The 20801-nt window shown below is 37.5% G+C and overlaps 1 protein-coding gene across 1 annotated transcript; it reads right to left on the reverse strand.

Moving 5' to 3' along the window:
* Window positions 1-869: 869 nt before the first annotated feature.
* DAZL (deleted in azoospermia like) lies at window positions 870-19087 on the reverse strand. The gene is made up of 11 exons (XM_065943130.1): window positions 19038-19087; window positions 11564-11710; window positions 11189-11280; window positions 10562-10613; window positions 10056-10119; window positions 9824-9963; window positions 6671-6742; window positions 5917-5967; window positions 4992-5105; window positions 3784-3882; window positions 870-923 (listed from the first exon to the last, which is right to left on the reverse strand). The coding sequence occupies exons 1-11, from the start codon at window positions 19038-19040 to the stop codon at window positions 870-872; spliced, it is 888 nt and encodes a 295-aa protein (XP_065799202.1). The 5' UTR covers window positions 19041-19087.
* Between the last annotated feature and the right edge of the window lie 1714 nt (window positions 19088-20801).

Consider the following 20801-nt stretch of genomic DNA (forward strand, 5'->3'; position numbering starts at 1 on the left):
TTTTAAGTGACATAAAGTTTCAGCCTTCTTTAATACCAATATTTTGCACAATTTAAGATACAGCCATTGAGTTTAGCATTTCAAGGGAAAAAAAAGTAAAAGAAAAAAGGAGAATGGTAATTCAACTAAGAAATTTATGTACCTAGAAAAGTTAAGTTTGTTTTAGATTCTTTTTAAAAAAAATTGGTCCAGAATTTTAGTTATCCTAATTACCATCCCAATCGGATATCTCTATGTGTGGATTCCAGATAAAAGATAAAGTATTTTGAAGTAATAAATATAAGACCCACTGATTGGACTGTTTGTATAGAATCTATTTTACTGGGTTTAGATAAGGAAAACTTCAATAAAACTAACTATATATTGAGTTTCACTGATTAAAAATACAGTTTTAAAAACTCTGCTTTTGTGGTAAATTTCTAGATAAATCATAAAAGCACAATATTGCAGATATTGTACTGTTCATAGGTACTTGTTGGAGAAGTGAAGTGTTTGTATTTAAACCATCAAAATTCTGACCTTTCAAAATAGGTTTTCTAAAACAATTTTTTTTTGAAAAATCAGCATTTGTTTTTAAACTCTTAAAATGTCAAGTAAAAATCCTTACAGATATATCTTAAAGTTATTTTCAGTCTCAATTATTTTTTCACTTTTAACTATATATTCAACACAGAACCAGTTTCTAAGTAAATGTCTAATGAAAAACTTTCAACGTAAAATAAAACTAGGCAATCTAATATAACATATATAAAGTCTGAGTGTGATTTATCAAAATTCAGAATTAAATTTCTATAATAGTGGAAAACTTTCAGTCTCTTACTATTCAAAACCTGTGACTTCCCATGAGACTAGAAAGTTAGCAGAAAGGATCAAACAGACTTAAGCACTGCCCGACTTCTTCTAAAGTGATGAACTCTTTTATCCTAGAAAAGACAGAAATAGTCCATTTTAATTTCACTGAAAATTCCTATTACCATTATGACCTAAGAGACTTGAAAATTACCTAAAGAAAGCATTTTTTTTAATATTTAAAACTATAAATAGTGAGAGAAAAGTGATCCTTTTTGTGAAAGCATTCCTGAACTTTCAGATAACAAATGTACCAATGATCAGTTTTATTCAACAATTCAGTTAAAAAACAAAGCTTGATGACTCAGAAAACGAGGACTTAGAAATCAACACAGTTTTCTAATATGCAGATTCTTATTAATTCATGACTCTGCACTGATGTCCCAAAGAGAGCAAGTGAAAAACATGAAATTTTAAGTCGTATTTTTACTAAAATACATCTAACAGAAATCACGGCTTCTCAATGATGGCTTGAGAACAGCACTCCATTTCAATCTGAAACCCTATGCTTTTAGGTTAAAAGATACATGTTTTGGCATCTTTAAAGGCATAGCCTTAAGCTATAAAGAAGATATGTAATTTTTAAGGAAATGAATAGAAAAATTAAAGTATATGCAAAAATTTCCTTTCACTTCGTTGCCAGCAGATGTGCAGATAGAAGAAATGAGGCCTTACAAAGAGGGATGAAGCTGAGAACCAGTAATAACATAATAAAAGTATTTTCTCCTCTATGCTTTTAGCTTAATTGTGCCCTTTTCCTAGGAATTAAATTCTGCTATTATATAAAGGGTACCTTCTGGAAATTATGTAATGTGTTAACAGGGTAATATCCTATTTAGGTTAAACTCCAGAAAAGTGGTCACAAATTCAAATATTTTAAAAAATCAGATAGGGTATGAAAGATTATGAAGGGGCTGGAATTAAGAGTGGGATTTATCATGGAACGAGGGTATATCCTGCACTGTGTGAGTGCTCAGTTGTGTCTGACTCTGCAACAACGTGGACTGTAGCCCACCTGGCTCCTGTGTCCACTGGATTTGCCAGGCAAGAATAACTGGAGTGGGCTGCCATTTCCTTCTCCATATCCTGCCTTAGTGCATTTAAATTCAATTAAAACAACAATAACAACATTTAGCTAATCAAAATAAACAGGTCTAGATGCTAGACAACTTCTAACTCTTAGCTCAGAGGAGCAGAAAACTTTGGAAGGTTCAAAGGTAGACTTTTGCTTAATACCAGGTAAAAAATCAAGTTTAAAGACTCGCTGGTTAAACATTTTCTGCTTTACAAACAAATCCAGTAGTACTGCCTATTTAACCTTCAGAACCCTGGGCAAAGTAAGCTGTCACACAGCCCCCAATTCTTTCCTTTTAAATTTACTATCTATGTACAGTGAAAAACAAGAAAACAAAAGTCAACTTTAAATGACTAAGTCTACTCCCTATTGAGATGATGGCTAAGAACTTAATTGTGCTACAGCTCTAGTCTTTGTATTAAAGGAAGCCCTAAGTACTTCTTCTAAAAATGCTTAAGTTTTATCCTATTTCCATTCATTGATGGAAAAAAGCTATTCTCCTTTCCCTGTTTTAAGATACAAAGCAACAGTTTAAAATTTCCCTTTGGATGTAAAATGCTGCATTTTGGAAAAATTCTGGCAGCTCCTTGGAAAGTTAAACACCGTTACTATTTAACTCAGCAATTTCATTCTTAGGTATATACCCAAGAGAAATAAAAACGTATGTCCACACAAAAATTAGTACACAAATGTTCATACCATTACTCATCAGGGCCTCAAAGTGGAAAACAACCCAAATGTCTATCAAGTAAGTGATGAATTGATAAACACAAACTGGCAGATCCATAAATAAACAGAAAACGAAGTACTAACACATGCTGTAATATTGATGAGCCTCAAAAATATTTCAGTCGGTGGAAGTCAGTCACAAAAGGTATTGTGACTCTATTGACATGAAACATTCAGAACAAGCAAATTCTTAAACAGAGATGAGAGGTGGCCTAAGGCTAGAGACCTGGGGAGAACAGAGAGTGAGTAATGGGGAGGGAGCGTTATTCTGGAGGTGATTAAAACACTCTAAAATTTACTGTACTTATGACCGTACAACTCTGTGCATGTTCTATGAAGCATTAACTTGCACACTTTAAATGGGTGAATTGCGGGGCCTGAAAATTGTATCTCAGTAAAGCTGCTGTAAAAAAACAAAAAAAAACTTCCCTTTACTAATAAGCACAATACTCTTCCTTTGGTGAAGTAACAAGTTTCTTTCCATATTCAGAGACTGAGAACTAAAGGGATCCTAGAGACTCCTCATTTCAGAATTGTAAAAACTATAGCCTTAGTAAGAATTAAGTTATTTGTCCAAGATGATAGCACTAGGATCAGAAACTATAGACACTTTTTTAAATTCAAAGACCCACATTCTCCTCCACTTTAGCAATCCTGAAACAACTTTTGCTTCTTTCTACTCAGCTCTTTTTACTACTTCACTTATATCTTCCACAAAGGTTTAAGTGCATCATCTTAGTATTCAATTCTTTCTTCTTCTTAGTCCAATATCCACGCACTCTAAGTTTTGTTTTCTGTATTTAAAATTTTCTTTTCCTATTTAGTCAAGACAATATTTTCTTTCAAGAACCCTTTGAATTACAGTGTTATTGTTGTTGTTTAGTCCCTAAATCATATGCTTCTGCCAAAGATTTTTTCCCTACGGGTAACCTACACTATACCAAGCAAGATTTAAGCAGATACACTGCTACTTAAAACTCACTCTCGGGTTACAGTCAAAAGCTAAGAGTTCAATTATATGCTCTATGTAAGCTCAGTATATATATATAAATATATGTATACCACAGGAAAAAAAGATGCTATATGGGTGCCAAGTATGCTTTTTATCCTCCATATTATTCTTCTCATACCTTGAAGTAGTCGTCCTGAGTGACAAGGGAGTTTCTCAGTCTATTCTCTGGATTAAACAGACAAGACACCACCGTCTGTATGCTTCTGTCCACAGATTTCTGAAACACAGAAGTTTTCAGTAGACTATTCACTCTTTTACTCACTGGTAACAAGCTTTTGGAAAAGCTTAATGAATATATATACTTATTTCTAAAGAATTCTTGTGCAATTTTTAAATTTTTACCATGTCATGTAGTATGTAACTTTTATACCAAATTTAAGAATTATTTCAGAAACTTAGTGATAGAGTACTGGTTTAGAAAGCTCAATTAGTCAAGCCTTAAGATAGCTGTTTTTAAGTCTCTTTAATTTTTCCTGTTAGATGGGAAACAGTGAGTCTCAATATTTCAAGAAACATTTATTCAGGTTAAACTCTGATAATATAACTGCAAGTTATTTTGGTGTTTCTTTTTTTCCCCAAATTTTAAGTTATATAACAAATCTGTGATTATTTTCACTGCACAGATCAGTAATTTTAAAAATTTTCCATTGATAAATACATGAAGGAAGTACACATACTCCAATTGGAACTGTTTACTGTTAAGGGAATCGTTCAGTGTTATGCATATTCCAATCAGATCAATTACTTTTCACATCTTCACCCATTCAAAAAACATAAAATTCAAGAATGAGAGTATTATTATTACAGGGATTTGCTCTAAAATGATAAAAAAGAAATACCTCTATTTAAGTATTTCAATTACTAATGAGTCCACCACTTTTGAGAACTGCCACCAGATATGTTACGGTGAGAATGCCATAAATAATTATATATTATTATTTATCTAAGTAAATGTTTAAATTGGTAAAAGACAGGTAGATATAAATCATACTAATCCCTCTTTTGAAGAGTAGGATTCTTAAGAAAAACTACCCATTGAACTCTGTCAAACCATGTTAATATTTATTAAACTATGGTTAAAAAACAAACCAAAAAAACCCAATGAAAATGGAAGAAAGGGAAGGACAACTGAATCAGTAACTGGTTTGCAGGTACCTAGAATTTCATTTACTTTTATGTAAATTGTGAGGCTTTTAGTCAATAACTCAAGCTCTATATTACATTTAAATCTGAGCAAAGATATCTGTTTCTCAAAGCGCTATTATTAAAACTTGCAAAAAGCACATATAGAAATATAAACATTAATGAACAAAATTCAATGTTTGCCTTTTGTGGACCATTTCCAGAGGATGGAGTAGCTTCATGAACTGAGCATTCACTTGGCAAAACTTCAGCTCCTGTATCAACTTCATTACAGTGGTAGTTAATGGTTGTATAAGCCTACATTGAATAGGATAAAAGTGTAATTAAAGAGATGTACATTAGATACTCTTCAAAATAGTGAGCTTGTACTGAGTTTAAATGTGCATTGTTCTGAAGTTCAATTATATTATTTCAGAAACTATTTTAAACTAAATAGTTGAAATGCAATATGGGAGTCTTATATTTTGAAATGCCAACATAATCAGGAGGAGAATTTCTCTAAGAAACTTTAACATGTAGTATGGGAATGGAAAGAGAATTTCCCAGTGCCTCAGAATTTTTGCTCATATTATGTCCTTCAAATATCCAATCCTGATGAAAGACAGAAGGTAACAAAGGCTCAGTTATTTTAGAGGTAGCTTCCTCTTTTGCTTTATTCATTTTCTTATATAACAGTGTTAAGAGGAAAACATTTTTGCTTCTCTCAACAGATTTTTTTTGGCTAGAAAACTCGAGGCAGATTCAATATTAATTATAAATCCTTGGAGTTAGAAATAGCACAGGTTATTAGTACTACCTTTCTTGGTGACATATTCTATCAGTAAGTAACTGAGCACCATTGTACGCGGGGCAGCCATTACTTAAGTACATACAAAATAATCTGAGAAACAAAAAGCATAGTTTCTCCTATGGGAGTATATATATATAGAGATATATAGATATACACACACACACACACTTGAGTTGCAAAGAAATGTAATACATAAAGTAAAAGGGCATTTAAAATATTTCCAGGCATACTTGATATCACAAAGGTCTAAAAATATGTAACAGTAAAATACTTTTAAAATACAGAATAGGAAGTACATGCTTGGCTACTTCACCTTACCGGAGGAATAACATAACTCCTTTGTTCCCCAGCAGGCCACTGTGGTGGCATCTTAAAAAAAAAAAAAAAAAGAAAAGAACACTTAAATAAACATTCCTTTACATTGTCACAAGGACCTGAAATAGACAATGCTGAGGTGCCGGTGCTGGCTTCCTTGAGTTTGTTATAACAAAAGAAAATGGAAGAGAAAAGTACTTTGTGATATGTATGATTTTATTGTTACTTTCATATATAAACTCCATGTTTTTCTCAATTTTCTGGAGTTGGTTTTCAGGAAAATTCAAGAGACAGTAGCTCTTTGAAATTATTACCATAGTCAGTGTCACAGATATGGTCCTATCTACGGACAGAAATTCTAGTAGCCAGCTAAAATAAACATTATCAAACGTAACTGAAATTCAATGTTCTAAGAACTGAGTAATCATTTTATCTCAATCTATGCCTCTATAAAGACTCCTAAGAGTCGGCCTGTATGTTTTAGCTATTAGACAGCAAAGATGAAGACTACAAGTTGAAATACAGGAGAGGACACCAAAATGTGTAAGACAGTACAAGAGAAAGCTTGCCAAGCTCATTTCTGTCAAAATATTATTCTCTTATTCTAAATAATAGAGAAGCCCTAATTCTAGACTAATTCTATTTTTCTTAAATTTTAGGCACACTCAACTACTTTAAATGACAAACTATTAGGAAAACTTACATAAAGGCCTAAATAATATTCCAAAATAAGTAATTTTGATCCCTATTAAATTACCTGATAATTATAAACAGGCAGCTGATATCCAGTGATAACCTGAACTGGTGAACTTGGATAAGGAGGATAAGCCTGAAAACAAAGTTTACAGAAAGAATGAATGAACAACGTACATTTTTAAAAATCACAAAGGAGTATCATTCCCAATGCAATAAAAACATGAAAATAAGGAAATCTTCATTTTTTAATATCCAATCCAAAATGCTATTTGAGTGACAGCTTTCATGAAGAAATAAGTATTCTCTGTCAAATGTTACCCTTTTGGGCTGGGAGAAGGAAGAGATAAACAAAGGAAGTGACTGGTTTTGCAAGCCTACGTTTATCTTTTTTGTATATTTATTCCCACCCAGAAGTTCTTTCTTAATCATGATGAAGCTCTATTAGAATAGTTTTCCATATTAGCATTATATTAATACATGTGCTTTTTTTGTAAGAATATTTTTAGGCAGTTTTGTATTCCTTTGACAGTATTTTGGGGTAACATGGAAAACTCCCCACAGACATTCTGGCTCTTTCTGTGTTTTGCTTCTAAAAGTTAAGGGCAATGTACAAACCCCAAACTGGAAAAGAGATACTACAATGTATTATATATTTCAATAAATATTTATTGACTGAAAATATCTAGGTAGTACCATACAAAAATATACCATAATAGATAGTAATACCTCATGGTAAATTTTATGAACAAGCAGGGCTTTTTTCCTGTGTTGTTTTTTTTTTTTAAGAAAAGATATATTCTATACCTCAGGCAGATGAAAAATGCAAACAAATGAGAGACACTGCAGAGCCTTTTCACTATTATTTTATTTCTTTTCCTAAGAATAACATGTCTTTTGAACTGAAGAAGGTAAACCGAAGGAGGAATAAAATAAATGTTATTTATTATCAATAGGAGACAAGTATTCCAAATTTCACTTCAAATATCAAATCAAGACAAGACAAATTATATGCCAGAAACTCATAGAACTTACAAATATAATTAAATCATCAGAAATTTATCCATGTTAGAACCATAATACATCTAGAAATCAACAATCTGTATGAAGAGGCACCTGGAAATCATTGCAAATAAAGACTAGTTGACCCTAGGAAAGAATAAACCAGGTAAACACATGAAGAAAACTGTCTTTAAGCATTTTAGGAGTTATTTGGGGGAAAAATAGAGAAGAGATATATTCTATGTGGCCACAGTGATCAGTTCTCAGATAAAGACTTACAAACTATATAGAAGCAGATTCATGCTTTAAGTAACACCAAGGGAACATTTCATGCAAAGATGGGCAAAATAAAGGACAGAAATGCCAAGGACTTACCAGAAGTAGAAGAGATTCAGAAGGGGTGGCAAGAATACACAGAAGAACTGTACAACAAAGGTCTTAATGAACCAGATAACCACGAGGATGTGGTCACTCACCTAGAGTCAGACATCCTGGAGTGTGGAGTCAAGTGGGCCTTAGGAAGCATCACTACAAACAAAGCTAGTAGAGGTGATGAATTTCCAGCTGGGCTATTTCAAATCCTAAAAGATGATGCTGTTAAAGTGTTGCACTCAATATACCAGAAAATTTGGAAAGCTCAGCAGTGGCCACAGGACTGAAAAAGGTTAGTTTCCATTTCAATCCCAAAGAAGGGCAATGCCAAAAATGTTTGAATTACCATACAATTGAGCTTGTTTCACATGCTAGCAAGATAATGCTCAAAATCCTTCAAGTTAGGGTTCAACAGCATGTAAACCAAGAAATTCCAGATGTACAAGCTGGATTTAGAAAAGGCAGAGGAACCAGAGGTCAAATTGCTAACATCTTTTGGATCATAGAGAAAGCAAGAGAATTCCAAGAAAAACAACTACTTCTGCTTCATTGACTACACTAAAGCCTTTGAAAAGTATGGATCACAAAAAATTATGCAAAATTCTTCAAAACATGGGAATGCTAGACCACCTTACCTGCCTCCTGAGAAACCTGTATGCAGCTCAGGAAGCAACAGTTAGAACCAGACATAGAACAATGGACTAGTTCAAAATTGAGAAAGGAGTATTTTAAGGCTGTACATGGTAACCCTGATAAATAAACTTCTATGCAGAGTACATCATCCTAAATGCTGGGCTGGATGAATCACAAGCTGGAATGAAGACTGCTGGAAGAATTATCACCAACCTCAGATATGCAGATGATACCATCTTAATGGCAGAAAGTGAAGAACTAAAAAGCCCCCTGATGAAGGTGAAAGAGGCAAGTGGAAAAACTGGCTTAGAACTCAACATTCAAAAAACTAAGATCCTGGCATCTGGTCCCATCACTTAAAGGCAAATAGATGGAAGAAAATGGAAACAGAGGTAGACTTTATTTTCTTGGGCTCCAAAATCACTGTGGACGGTGAATGCAGCCATGACATTAAAAGATGCTTGCTCCTTCGAAGAAAAATTATGACAAACTTAGACAGCATATTAAAAAGCGGAGACATCACTTTGCTGACAAAGGTCTGTATAATCAAAGCTATGGTTTTTCCAGTAGTCATGTATGGATGTGAGAGTTGGACCATAAAGTATGAGCACTTAAGAACTGATGTTTTTGAACTGTGGTGCTGGAGAAGACTCTTGAGAGTCTCCTGGACAGTAAAGACATCAAACCAGTCAATCCTAAAGGAAATCAACCCTGATTATTCACTGAAGGACTGATATTGAAGCAGAAGCTCCAATATGACCACCTGATGCAAAGAGCCAACTCACTGGAAAAGACCCTGATGCTGGGAAAGATTGAGGATGGGAGGAGAAGGGGACAACAGAGAATGAAATGGCTGGATGGTACACTGAAGTAATGGATGTGTGTTTGAGAAAACTCCAGGAGATACTGAAGGACAGGGAAGCCTGGCATCCTGCAGTCCATGGAGTTGCAAAGAGTTGGACAGGACTTAGCAACTGAACAATAACAAGAACAAGCAACACCAAGAATGACATTTCTCACAAGATGTCCCATCATTCATAAGTATTCAAACAGCACTAGGGTTGTCACCTATTATGGAAATTGTTGACATGATTCCACAGAGGGTAAGCACTAAGACTGGCTTAACTACTAAGGTGCTCCCATCAATAGTAAGATCTCTAATATAACACACACACCAAGAAAAATAAAAAAGGAACACAGTACTTCTTACCTGAACATACTGAGTTATAGGATTCATCATGGTCGGAGGCTGCATGTAAGTTTCAGTGTTTGGATTACTCCAGACACTCTGAAACTGTGGTGGAGGAGGAGGATTAAAAACCAAAGGACGTGGCTGCATATGATAAGCACCTTTTTAAAGAGTAAAAAGAAAACAAAGCCTATTTTCAGTTCTCTGAAAAACCATACATGTGTCAACAAGAAAAATTCCTTTCTTTACTCACACAAATTTTGTTTCCTGATTGCAGGGCCCAGTTTCAGCTTTTTACCATGGAAATTTATCTGTGACTGAAAATAAAACAGTATCAAAACTAGAATTAATGTCCAAGTCTTTACTTCCAAGACTTTGATAAATACCCAAGTTCTCTAAAATTACTACTATCAGATAAGATCAGTGGTAAGAATATACCAAATCAAAACTTATCAGCATGAAACCACCTTACTTACCTTCACTCTAATCAAATTTTGAGAAGTTATGAAATTTGATAAAAAAAAAAACAAAACCTTTATTCTGTCTCTAATCTTTCCTATCTCTAGTTCATGAAGCTGGATGCTCAATCAAAAATACAGAGGTTCTGATAAGTTATATAAATTATTCCAAGCCTGAATTTCAAACAGGAAATATATTTCTATATCTTATTAAAGAATGAATATATATTCAGGATGCAAACAATACTAAACACCACATCCATAACGTAACAGACACTTTTTCCAAAAGATGATTACTTACTTCTACTATCTTCTGCACATCCACGTCATTATAAAATGAAACAAATCCATAGCTAGAAAGTCAGATAGATGAAGTATAAAATCACCACCGTATCAGTACATACTTTAAAAGTAGTGTTCTATAACTGACTAAATAATGAAAAAGGATAAAAAATATACTGAGATAAATAACTAAGATGTACGTGATAGATTCTCTATAAATACTACAGTTTTACTTTCCTATCCTGATCTACAGATCTGTGTCAGAATTCACAAAGATTAAGGCAGTGTAGGAACTTAACAAAAAAAATTCATACCTGTGAATCTGAGTTTAACTTATTATCTATGGCAAAATCATTAAAATTTAAGATACTGTGAAACGTACAAAGAAAAAAATTCTTTGATAAAACTGACTAATCCTCTTATGTGAAATGAAGACAAGAAATGTTTAAATACAAACACTAGGCAAATGATTAAATAAAAGAGCTGTCAGCAAAACTTATCCTTTACATGAAAGAAGTTACAAAGTAATAAATTTCATTTACACAAATGTTAGAGTACCAGTTTTCAATTTTTCTTTTCTGAAATTCTATATATGCTATAGTTCAGATATTTATTATAATTTATATTGAACATATGTTTTACTCACCCTTTGGACACACCAGTTCGATCCGTGATTATCTTCACTTCTTTTACTGAACCATATCTAGCAAAGAAACTTCTAATTTCTGTTTCATCCATCTATGCAGAAGAATTTGATTTTTAAAAGTAAAAATTCAACATTAAAAAATTTCAATTATACTATAAAGAAGATTTGGTGATGTGGAAATATCTCCTCCAAGTATCCCCAAACTACGTATCTATATCAAAGATATTTTTAGCCCCTAAATGTTATGCATATAAACAATTCCAAACCTGCATGAAGTACTTAAAAAAAAAAACCAAAAAGTCTTACGTTTGCAACAGTACCCAAATTCCACTATTCACGAAATACTTTCAATAAATGAAAACATGAATACATTACCCTAACATCAATTCCACCAACAAAAACAGTGTTCGGCATGATTTTGCCTTCTGGTAAAACATAGCCTTGGCTGGTGGTAGCTGAAGAAGACTGGGTGCTGGCCTCTCTGGAGATGGTTGAGTTTGGAGTCTCAGGATTTGCAGCAGACTGTAATTTGAAAAGCAGATGTCATCACTAGATTTGCAGGCTAAAATGATAGATGCTATAAAATATAATTTGTTTTTAAGGCTGCATATTGTCACCCTGCCCGTTTAACTTCTATGCAGAGTACATCATGCAAAATGCTGGGCTGGATGAATCACAAGCTGGAATCAAAGATTGTTGGGAGAAATATCACCAGCCTCAGATATGCACATAACACCACCCTAACGGAAGAAAGTGAAGAGGAACTAAAGAGCCTCTTGATGAAGGTGAAAGAGGAGAGCGAAAAAGCTAGTTTGAAACTCAACATTCAAAAAACTAAGATCCTGGCATCTGATCCCATCACTTAATGGCAAACAGACAGGGAAAAATGGAAACAGCAACAGACTTTATTTTCTTGGGCTCCAAAATCACTGTGGATGGTGACTGTAGCCATGAAGTTAAAAGACGCTTGCTCCTTGGAAGAAAAGCTATGACAAACCTAGACAGTGTATTAAAAAGCAGACACATCACTTTGCTGACAAAGGTCCACTGCTGTGGTTTTTCCAATAGTCATGAATGGATGTTAGAGTTGGATCATAAAGAACACTGAGCACCGAAGAACTGATGCTTCTGAGTGGTGGTGCTGGAGAAGACTCTTGAGAGCCCCTTGGACATCAAGGAGATCCAACCAATCAATCTTAAAGAAAACCAACCCTGAATATTCATTGGAAAGACTGAGACTGAAGCTACAAAACTCTGGTCACCTCATGTGAAGAGCCAACTCACTGGAAAAACCCTGACCCTGGGAAACACTGAAGGCAAAAGGAGAAGAGGGTGGCAGAGGATGAGATAGTTGGATGGCATCACTGATTCAATGAATATGAGTTTAAGCAAACTCAGGGAGACAGTAAAGGACAGGGAAGCCTGGCATGCTGCAGTCCGTGTGGTCACAGAGAGTCAGACAGGACTGAGTGACTGAACAACAATAACAGTTAAGTACAAAAGAATGCAAAATAAAGATGAAGCTATTATACCTTAGCTTATGAAAGAAAACAGAAACAAAGACAAAAGAAACTGATAGATATTTTTCAAAGTATTAGCAGAATGTTATAGAAATTAGTTAAAATAATGGAAATTAAGAGTTCCTATTTTGTTAGATGTCAGAAATTATGATAAATTTAAGATTTCTACAAACTGCTATAGAGATGAAATAAAAATTGCTGAATTACCAAACTGGAGTATTTGGGCTTTTCTCTATTAATTCATGCTCATGCTAATGTTCTAACATACTTTGTCTTCCTATCTGAATATCTCCTAACTCTTTCCTTTAACTATGTTACAGTGACGTTTCATGACAATGAAGTCAGAGAGAAAAAAACTATTTTAAAGCTTTTCCATTTTTAAATGTTCTATAACTTTTTTCTAAATGGGACTATATTACGTAAGTCATATACCTTGAACTATAGAGAAATTTGACTAGATTTCTTTCCACGATAGAAAATTTACTAATCTCTTTCAATTAACTCACATTCAAACACCCAAGGCAGTTCTAAAATTCTTAAAGACTTTCTCTTCAATTTCCCCTTCATTCGTGGATGAATTTTCAATATCTTTTTATTTGATAAACTTAATGGATAAACCACCATGGATAGATGTATTTCAGTTGAGAGGTATAGTAGTCGCCCAGAAAACTGCTGGAGTAAAAAGGGTTATGATAATATATTGATTCTCAACCTGGGGAAGATTTTGTGACCCAGGGGCACTTTTTGCTTTTCTCAACTGAGGGGTGTACCTGGTAGAGGAAAACAACAGAATGGCAAAGACTAGAAATCTCTTCAAGAAAACCAGAAATACGAAGGGAACATTTCAAGCAAAGATAGGCACAATAAAGGGCAAAAACAGTAAGTAAGGACCTAACAGAAGCAGAACTGATTCAGAAGAGGTGGCAAGAATACACAGAAGAATTGTACAAAAAAGTCTTAATGACCTGGATAACCACAATGGTGTGGTCACTAACCTAGAGCCAGACATCCCGGAGTGTAAAGTCAGGTGGGCTTTAGGACGCATTACTACAAACAAAGCTAGTGGAGGTGGTGGTATTCCAGCTGGGCTATTTCAAATCCTATGAGATGATGCTGTTAAAGTGCTGCACTCAGTATGCCAGCAAATCTGGAAAACTCAGAAGTGGCCACAGCACTGGAAAAGGTCAGTTTTCATTACAATCCCAAAGATGAATAATGCCAAAGAATGTTCAAACTAACATATAATTGTGCTTGTTTCACATAAGGAAGATTATGCTAAAAATCCTTCAGGCTAGATTTCAACAAAACATGAACCAAGAACTTCCAGATGTTTAAGCTGGATTTGGAAAAGGCAGAGGCACCAGAGATCAAACTGCTAACATCTTTCGGATCATAGAGAAAGCAAGAGAATTCCAGAAAAACAACTACTTCTGATTCATTAACTATGCTAAAGACTTTGATTGTGTGAATCACAACAAACCGGAAAATTCTTCAAAAGATAGGAATACCAGACCACCTTACCCGCCTCCTGAGAAACCTGTATGCAGGTCAAGATGCAACAGTTAGAACCAGACATGGAACAACAGACTGGTTCAAAATTGGGAAAGGAGTATGGCAAGGCTGTATATTGTAACCCTGATTATTTAACTTCTATAAAGAGTGAAGTGAAAGTGAAAGTTAAGTCGCTCAGTCATGTCCAACTCTTTGCGACCCCAGGGACTGACTATAGCCTACCAGGCTCCTCTGTCCATGGGATTTTACAGTTAAGAATACTGGAGTGGGTTGCCATTTCCTTATGCCGGGATGGATGAATCACAAACTGCAATTAAGACTGCTGGGAGAAATATCACCCTCAGATACACAGATGACACCACCCTAATGGCAGAAAATGAAGAGGAACTAAAGAGTTTCTTGATGAAGGTGAAAGGGGAGAGTGAAAAAGTTGGCTTAAAACTCAGCATTCAAAAAATTAAGATCATGGCATCTGGTCCCATCACTTCATGGCAAACAGATGGGGGAAAATGGAAACAGTGACAGACTTCATTTTCTTGAGCTCCAGAATCACTCTGGACAGTAACTGCCGCCATGAAGTTAAAGGTCGCCTGCTCCTTCAAAGAAAAGCTATGACAAACCTAGCCAATATATTAAGAAGGAGAGGCATCACTTTACCAACAAAGGTCTATATAGTCAAAACTATGGTTTTTCCAGTAATCATGTACGGATGTGAGAGCTGGACCATAAAGAAGGCTGAGTGCCGAAGAATTGATGCTTTTGAACTGTGGTGTTGGAGAAGACTCTTGAGAGTCCCTTGAACTGCAAGGAGATCCAACCAGTCCATCCTAAAGGAGGTCAGTCCTGAGTGTTCACTGGAAGGATGGATGCTGAAGCTGAAACTCCAATACTTTAGCCACCTCATGTGAAGAGCTGACTTATTGGGAAAGACCCAGATGCTGGGAGGGATTGGGGGCAGGAGGAGAAGGGGACGACAGTGGATGAGATGGTTGGATGGCATCATTGACTCGATGGACATGGGTCTGAGCAGACTCCGGGAGTTGGTGCTGGACGGGGAGGCCTGTTGTGCTGCAATTCACGGGGTCGCAAAGAGTCGGACACGATTGAGTGACTGAACTGAACTGACAGTTGAAAAACCCAGTGATATTGTTGCCAGAATTGAAGAGTAAAGTTCTAAATCTCATGTTCTGTTTACAAAGTAAAATGGATATTTGAGACAACAAAACAGTAATCTGAGAAAAAGAAAAATCCATTAGATGCTATAGACAGTATCCTTTGGGTTGTACAAATTGAGATATTAAGTATAAAATTCATCTAATCATTTCACTATGGTTAGGTCTTAAGGAAGGCACCATTCTGTCCATCTTGTTAGCCAGCAGATGGTGCTCAAAGCTAAACTAAGGAACGTACTCCTTTTAAGAGGCCTAAACAACAGGGATTTTAAAACTTTGCCTGTGTGTGTATTTCTATACAATTATTAACTTATATATGAGCTTCCTAGGTAGCTCAGTGGGTAAAGAATCACTTGTAGGAGACGTGGGTTTGATTCCTGAGTGGGGAAGATGCCCTGGAGTAGGACATGGCAACCTATTCCAGTATTCTTGCCTGGAGAATGCCATGAACAGAGGAGCCTGGCAGGCTACAGTCCATTGGGTCACAAAGAGTTGGACACAACTAAAGCAACTTAGCATTAGCAGCACAACTTATGCATACAAATCCACAACCAATAGACAATCTTTCATTACTTTTAAACTATTGCCAAAAATACTCTACACATGAATTCTTGTTTTTGTTCAGCTGCTAAGTTGTGTCTGATTATTTGCTACTCCATGGACTGCAGTACACCCAGCTTCCATGTCCTTCACTATCTCCTGAATTTTGCTCAAACTCATGTCCACTGAGCTACTGATGCTATTTTAGTTTAAAGCTAAAAGTTTGGTGTTAAAGAATTAATCATAACTAATCAATAGCATGCAGAAAATAAACTGCATGTAAATTAGATGACAGAAATAATTATTTTTCTTAATTACACCTTCACCTGAGTTGATGGGTTCTAAAATGAGTAATTCTGGAATATTAAGTAGGGGTGAACTTGGAGGCCAATATATACACAATTCTCATCACTAATTTCAGTAATGGATTCCCTTTTATATTTGAATGACCAAGTGACAAAGATAACTAAAAGCTGGAAATAAAACTTATCATCATTAAAGCATCTGGGATGTCAGCTCTTTGACAACATTTCATTCAACTATTAACATCTACATGCAAGCAAACTGAAATCTATGTATACTGACTGGGTCAAACTAACAGTCTCTAATTTGCAGTCATCAGTGTTACATCACAGAAGGAAGTAGTTATTAAAGAGAAACAGAAATTCTATTAAGGAAACTGTACATGAAAATCAGAATAAAGCCTTTTAAGGAAATCCAAGAGTAAACTCTCAGGGGAGGGGGTGGAATCCAAACAATAAACATACAATCCTGGGAAAACTAAGCAAGAAAAAGGCAAGAATACAAAAATACACATTAGTCTTGAAAAAATGGGATATGACTACTATCCCAAAACCTGGTTAAGATGGTCCACTCCTGCACTCAGCACAGAGATGGGAAAGTCTAGCAGCATACAAAAAAATATACAATTAAGAACAATTTATTGTAAATTCAAGTATGGTCATTAGGAAATCTGTTACTGTAATCCACCACAGAAAAATCATTTGATAAAATACAGTATTTCTTATTTTAAAAAAAAACTCAAGTAAAATGAAAGAACCTTATTTTCTATCAGTTTAATTCTAGATTATCATTAAGTTCAAAGTAAAACATGACAGTATGCTGAAACGAGAAATAAGGGTCTTTCCTCATCATCACTATAAATTTTTTTCATTATATTTGACATGTAAACATTAATATAGAGTTCTTATAAATCACCATGAAAAGACAAATACAAATAGAAAGGTGGATCAAGAATGGAAAAAAGAAAAATGGAAAACGTTAATGACAAACTTTAACTTAACTAATGATAAAAAAAAAAGTACACCAACACAAGTGGAATATTTTCCAAATAGACTGGCAACTTTAAAACATATACTACCTTTTACTGGGAAATGCATGGAAAGCGGGTCATATTACACACCATCAGTGGGAATATATACTAGTATATCCTTTACCAAGAGTTACTAGGAAAAAATTATCATAGTTCAAAACTGTTAAAATATGGTCATAACCCTTTCAACCAGTGACTCTACTCCTGGCAATTTATTTCAAGCTATTAATAGAATAAACAGGCCAAAACATTTTCACAAAGTTACCCATTACTGTATTGTTTTAATGTACACAAATTATTCATTATAAAGGAATTTTGTAAAATAAGTAATGGTAATATTTATGTATACAATTTTTGGTAAAGTAAGCAATTATATATTCAAAATTATTTTAAATTTCTCTTTGGAATAAGGCCCACTATATTAAGTGAAAGATACAGGTTGTAATATAGTATTACAAAGTACTGTACAATTTTTATAAAATATACCTATCTATTTGGAATCCATACAGGAAAGCAATCTTGAAGGACATACATCAAAGCTTCAGAGTGGTTTACATACTTAGTTTAAGATGGACCTCTACTTCCTTACACTGATTACTTTCTAATGAGTTAATATGCTACTTTTATATTAGAAAAAAATCAAAAAACATATTCATTCCTTCCCTTGTCCTCTTAAAAAAAGAGGACAAAACTGTAAACATTCACAGTAACTCAGCTTATTAAGTAATTACTGATGTGGATAAGTATAAGACATGATTATTACAAACAGTTGCATACACTTGTAAACTTTTAAACTTTGTGAGTACTAATAAATTGTATATAAAATTTCTCCCTTTACTTTTAAAAATAGTGTATACTAGTGTATGTTACACTACAGACGATACTACACTACAGTATTTGATGCTATGGACATCATCCAAGGTTTGATAATTGGTTAAAAGTGTTCTCAAGAGTTGCCCCTTGAGGTGGTAAATCAACTTTAATGCATTTAACAAAACGCTCACAAATGTCACCCAACAGACCACGTTAATAATCGAGGGACGCTCTGTTGGAAGGTTTCTGGTTTAAGGGAAAGTATTTCCCAAGTTAAAAATTCCTCGAGCTTCCCACTCCGCGACCGCTCCGTGCCGAGGGCAGCGCCAACCTCATGAGGAGATGATGGCGTCCCTACCCGAGGTCGCTGCGGCGGCTGCCACCGCACACGCACGAGGTCACCCCTGGGGTTCGGGCTTGCCGGCGCCCGCACCCTCCCGCATGGACACACTCCCACAGGCCCCCAGACCCCGGCCCCGGCCTCGCTCCGGCCCGTGGGGCCCCCGCCTCCAGAGGCCTCTCGGTGTCCCCCGCCCCCTGGCGTCCCGCCCGCGTGCGCCTCAAGTGCCGCGCCAGGCCCGACGCCATCTCGCGGAGGCCAGGCCGCCCGTCTGCCTCAGTAAGCGCGGGAAACGAGGCTTCTGGGGTGGCGTGGGAGCGCGGGCCCCGCTCGGAGTATGGCCGGCGGATTGCCAGGCGCCCCTCCATACGCGGGCAGCTGCCGCCCGAAGGCCACAAGCCTTGCACGTGCTGGGCAGCGGGCCCCAGCGCTCCGACAGCCCGGCCTCATCCCCTCCGCCCGCCCTCGGTGCCACGGAGGCCGCGCCAGACCGCCTAGTCCGCCCTCAGACTGGGACCCCAGGACAGGCAAGCCTGGCAGCCCCGCTCTGGGTCCCACCCCACGCTCCCTTCAGTGTCCTGGCCACCTCAAGGAGCCCCCTTGGGCCTCCTCCACTCACCATGATGGCGACAGCCAGTGTTCCCTCCGAGGGGCTCGAGGATGAAGCAGAGGCTGGCTTCGGGCACCGCGCTCGGAGCTGCTGTTGGGTCTGCTCGTGCCTGCTGCCCGGCCGGACTGGGCAGAGGGAGCGGCGGCAGACCAGGCGAAGAAAGTCAGAGGCGGGTGGTGAGGCCGAGGGGCGCCGGCGAACTGAGGCGTGGCCAGCGGGGCACCGGAAGGTGGCTCCTGCGCAAGGTGTGGGGGGCTCGTCGGGGAGGCGCCTCAGCCAATGGGCGGCCGCGCTGCCCCCCCCCCCCCCGCGGCGGGGGCGGGGGCGGGGGTGGGGGTGGGGGTGGAGGTGGGGGTGGAGGTGGGGGTGGGTGGGAGGCTCGCGGAGCACGACTGCGCAGGCCGAGGGTGCGCAGGCCGAGGGTACGCAGGCGGCACGTTCAGGCGGTCATCCCACCCTCCCACAAGCACCGCCCGCAGATGAGGGGGCTGACCCACCGAAAGCCCTGTTACCCCGAAAGTGCTGTTGGAAGCACGCCTAAAATAAGTAGACATACTCACATATACATTAAAGTGAAAAACTTGAATATGTCCAGGCGCTAGTTTCAAAATGGCGTCCTGAAGACACAGGATTAGCCCGATCCTGGTCACCCCTACCCTCGCCACCAAAATCGATGGAAACGCCAACAGAAATAGAAAATAGAAGTACGGATATGGAGAACAGCCACGGAGGCGTCAAAAGTACAAAAACTTGGGCGAATTCCTTTCAACTCTGAGGAAGATGGGGTTGGATTGGAAGAAACACCAGCTAGTGCAGGCCAGCTTGGCGTTCAAGATGTTCCTCCTTTGAAGAAACAGTCATCGAGGCCTGCGGTTGCCAGAAACCCAAGGTGTAGGAGGGAACAAAACAGTCAAACATTCCTTTGTTTGGGGGAGTTCACATTGTGAGGGGGAGAATTTTCCTTCTAGGCCTCACAGAAAGAAGCTAGGCCTGATTAGAGAGTTCTAAAACCTTCTCAAGGTCAGAGAAACAAGGCCTAGAGCAAGGGTGAACTGCAGGGCAGCTGGGGCAGCAAAGCGCAGAACTTTGGAAACTACTTCCAGCATGCCGTGGCCACAAGGAGTACCCGTGGCTTTTATCCTCAGATTTCACTTCTGTATCGATGAGAAACAAGAAAATGTTATTTTTTTCAGTAACCAGAAAACTGGCCACAAACACCTAACGGCACTGGATAGTATAATAATTAACCTTACTTTGAATGTGCTGCTAAACTCATAAAAATGAAGGCAAATACCAAGATGCCAGAAATCAAATAAACTGAAAATCAGAGCAGTGACTTGTTGAACTGATTCTTCTCTGATCGTTGTTGGTGTGAGGGCTGGGGTGTATAGTGATTAATCTGCTGCTTTGCCCTGAACCTTCCTGGTTTTGGAACTAAAAAACCGCTACATCCTTGGAAACCAGGTCAGAGGTGGACGAGAACAGCTGTGTCATCTTAACGTTGGTCACTGTAACTTGAGGCCTGAAAGGGCAGGGGCAGAGGTAAGGGTGTGGAGTGGCGCAGGGTGGGCGCTGGTCCGAGTACACTACAAAAGGCCGTTGGCCATGAGACATCAACTCAGGAAAAGGGCAGACTAGGGCAAATGGAAAACACCCAGGAGACAAGCAGGTGTCCTCTTTCTGGATGAAAATGAAAATTATTTAACTGGTGAAATTTAAAAATCCTAAGCTTGCATTTCATGAGTTTGGAGTTTATAGCACTTGGGCTGGTGT

This window comes from Muntiacus reevesi, chromosome 8 (genome assembly GCF_963930625.1).
Source record: "Muntiacus reevesi chromosome 8, mMunRee1.1, whole genome shotgun sequence".
Classification (NCBI taxonomy): Eukaryota; Metazoa; Chordata; class Mammalia; order Artiodactyla; family Cervidae; genus Muntiacus; species Muntiacus reevesi.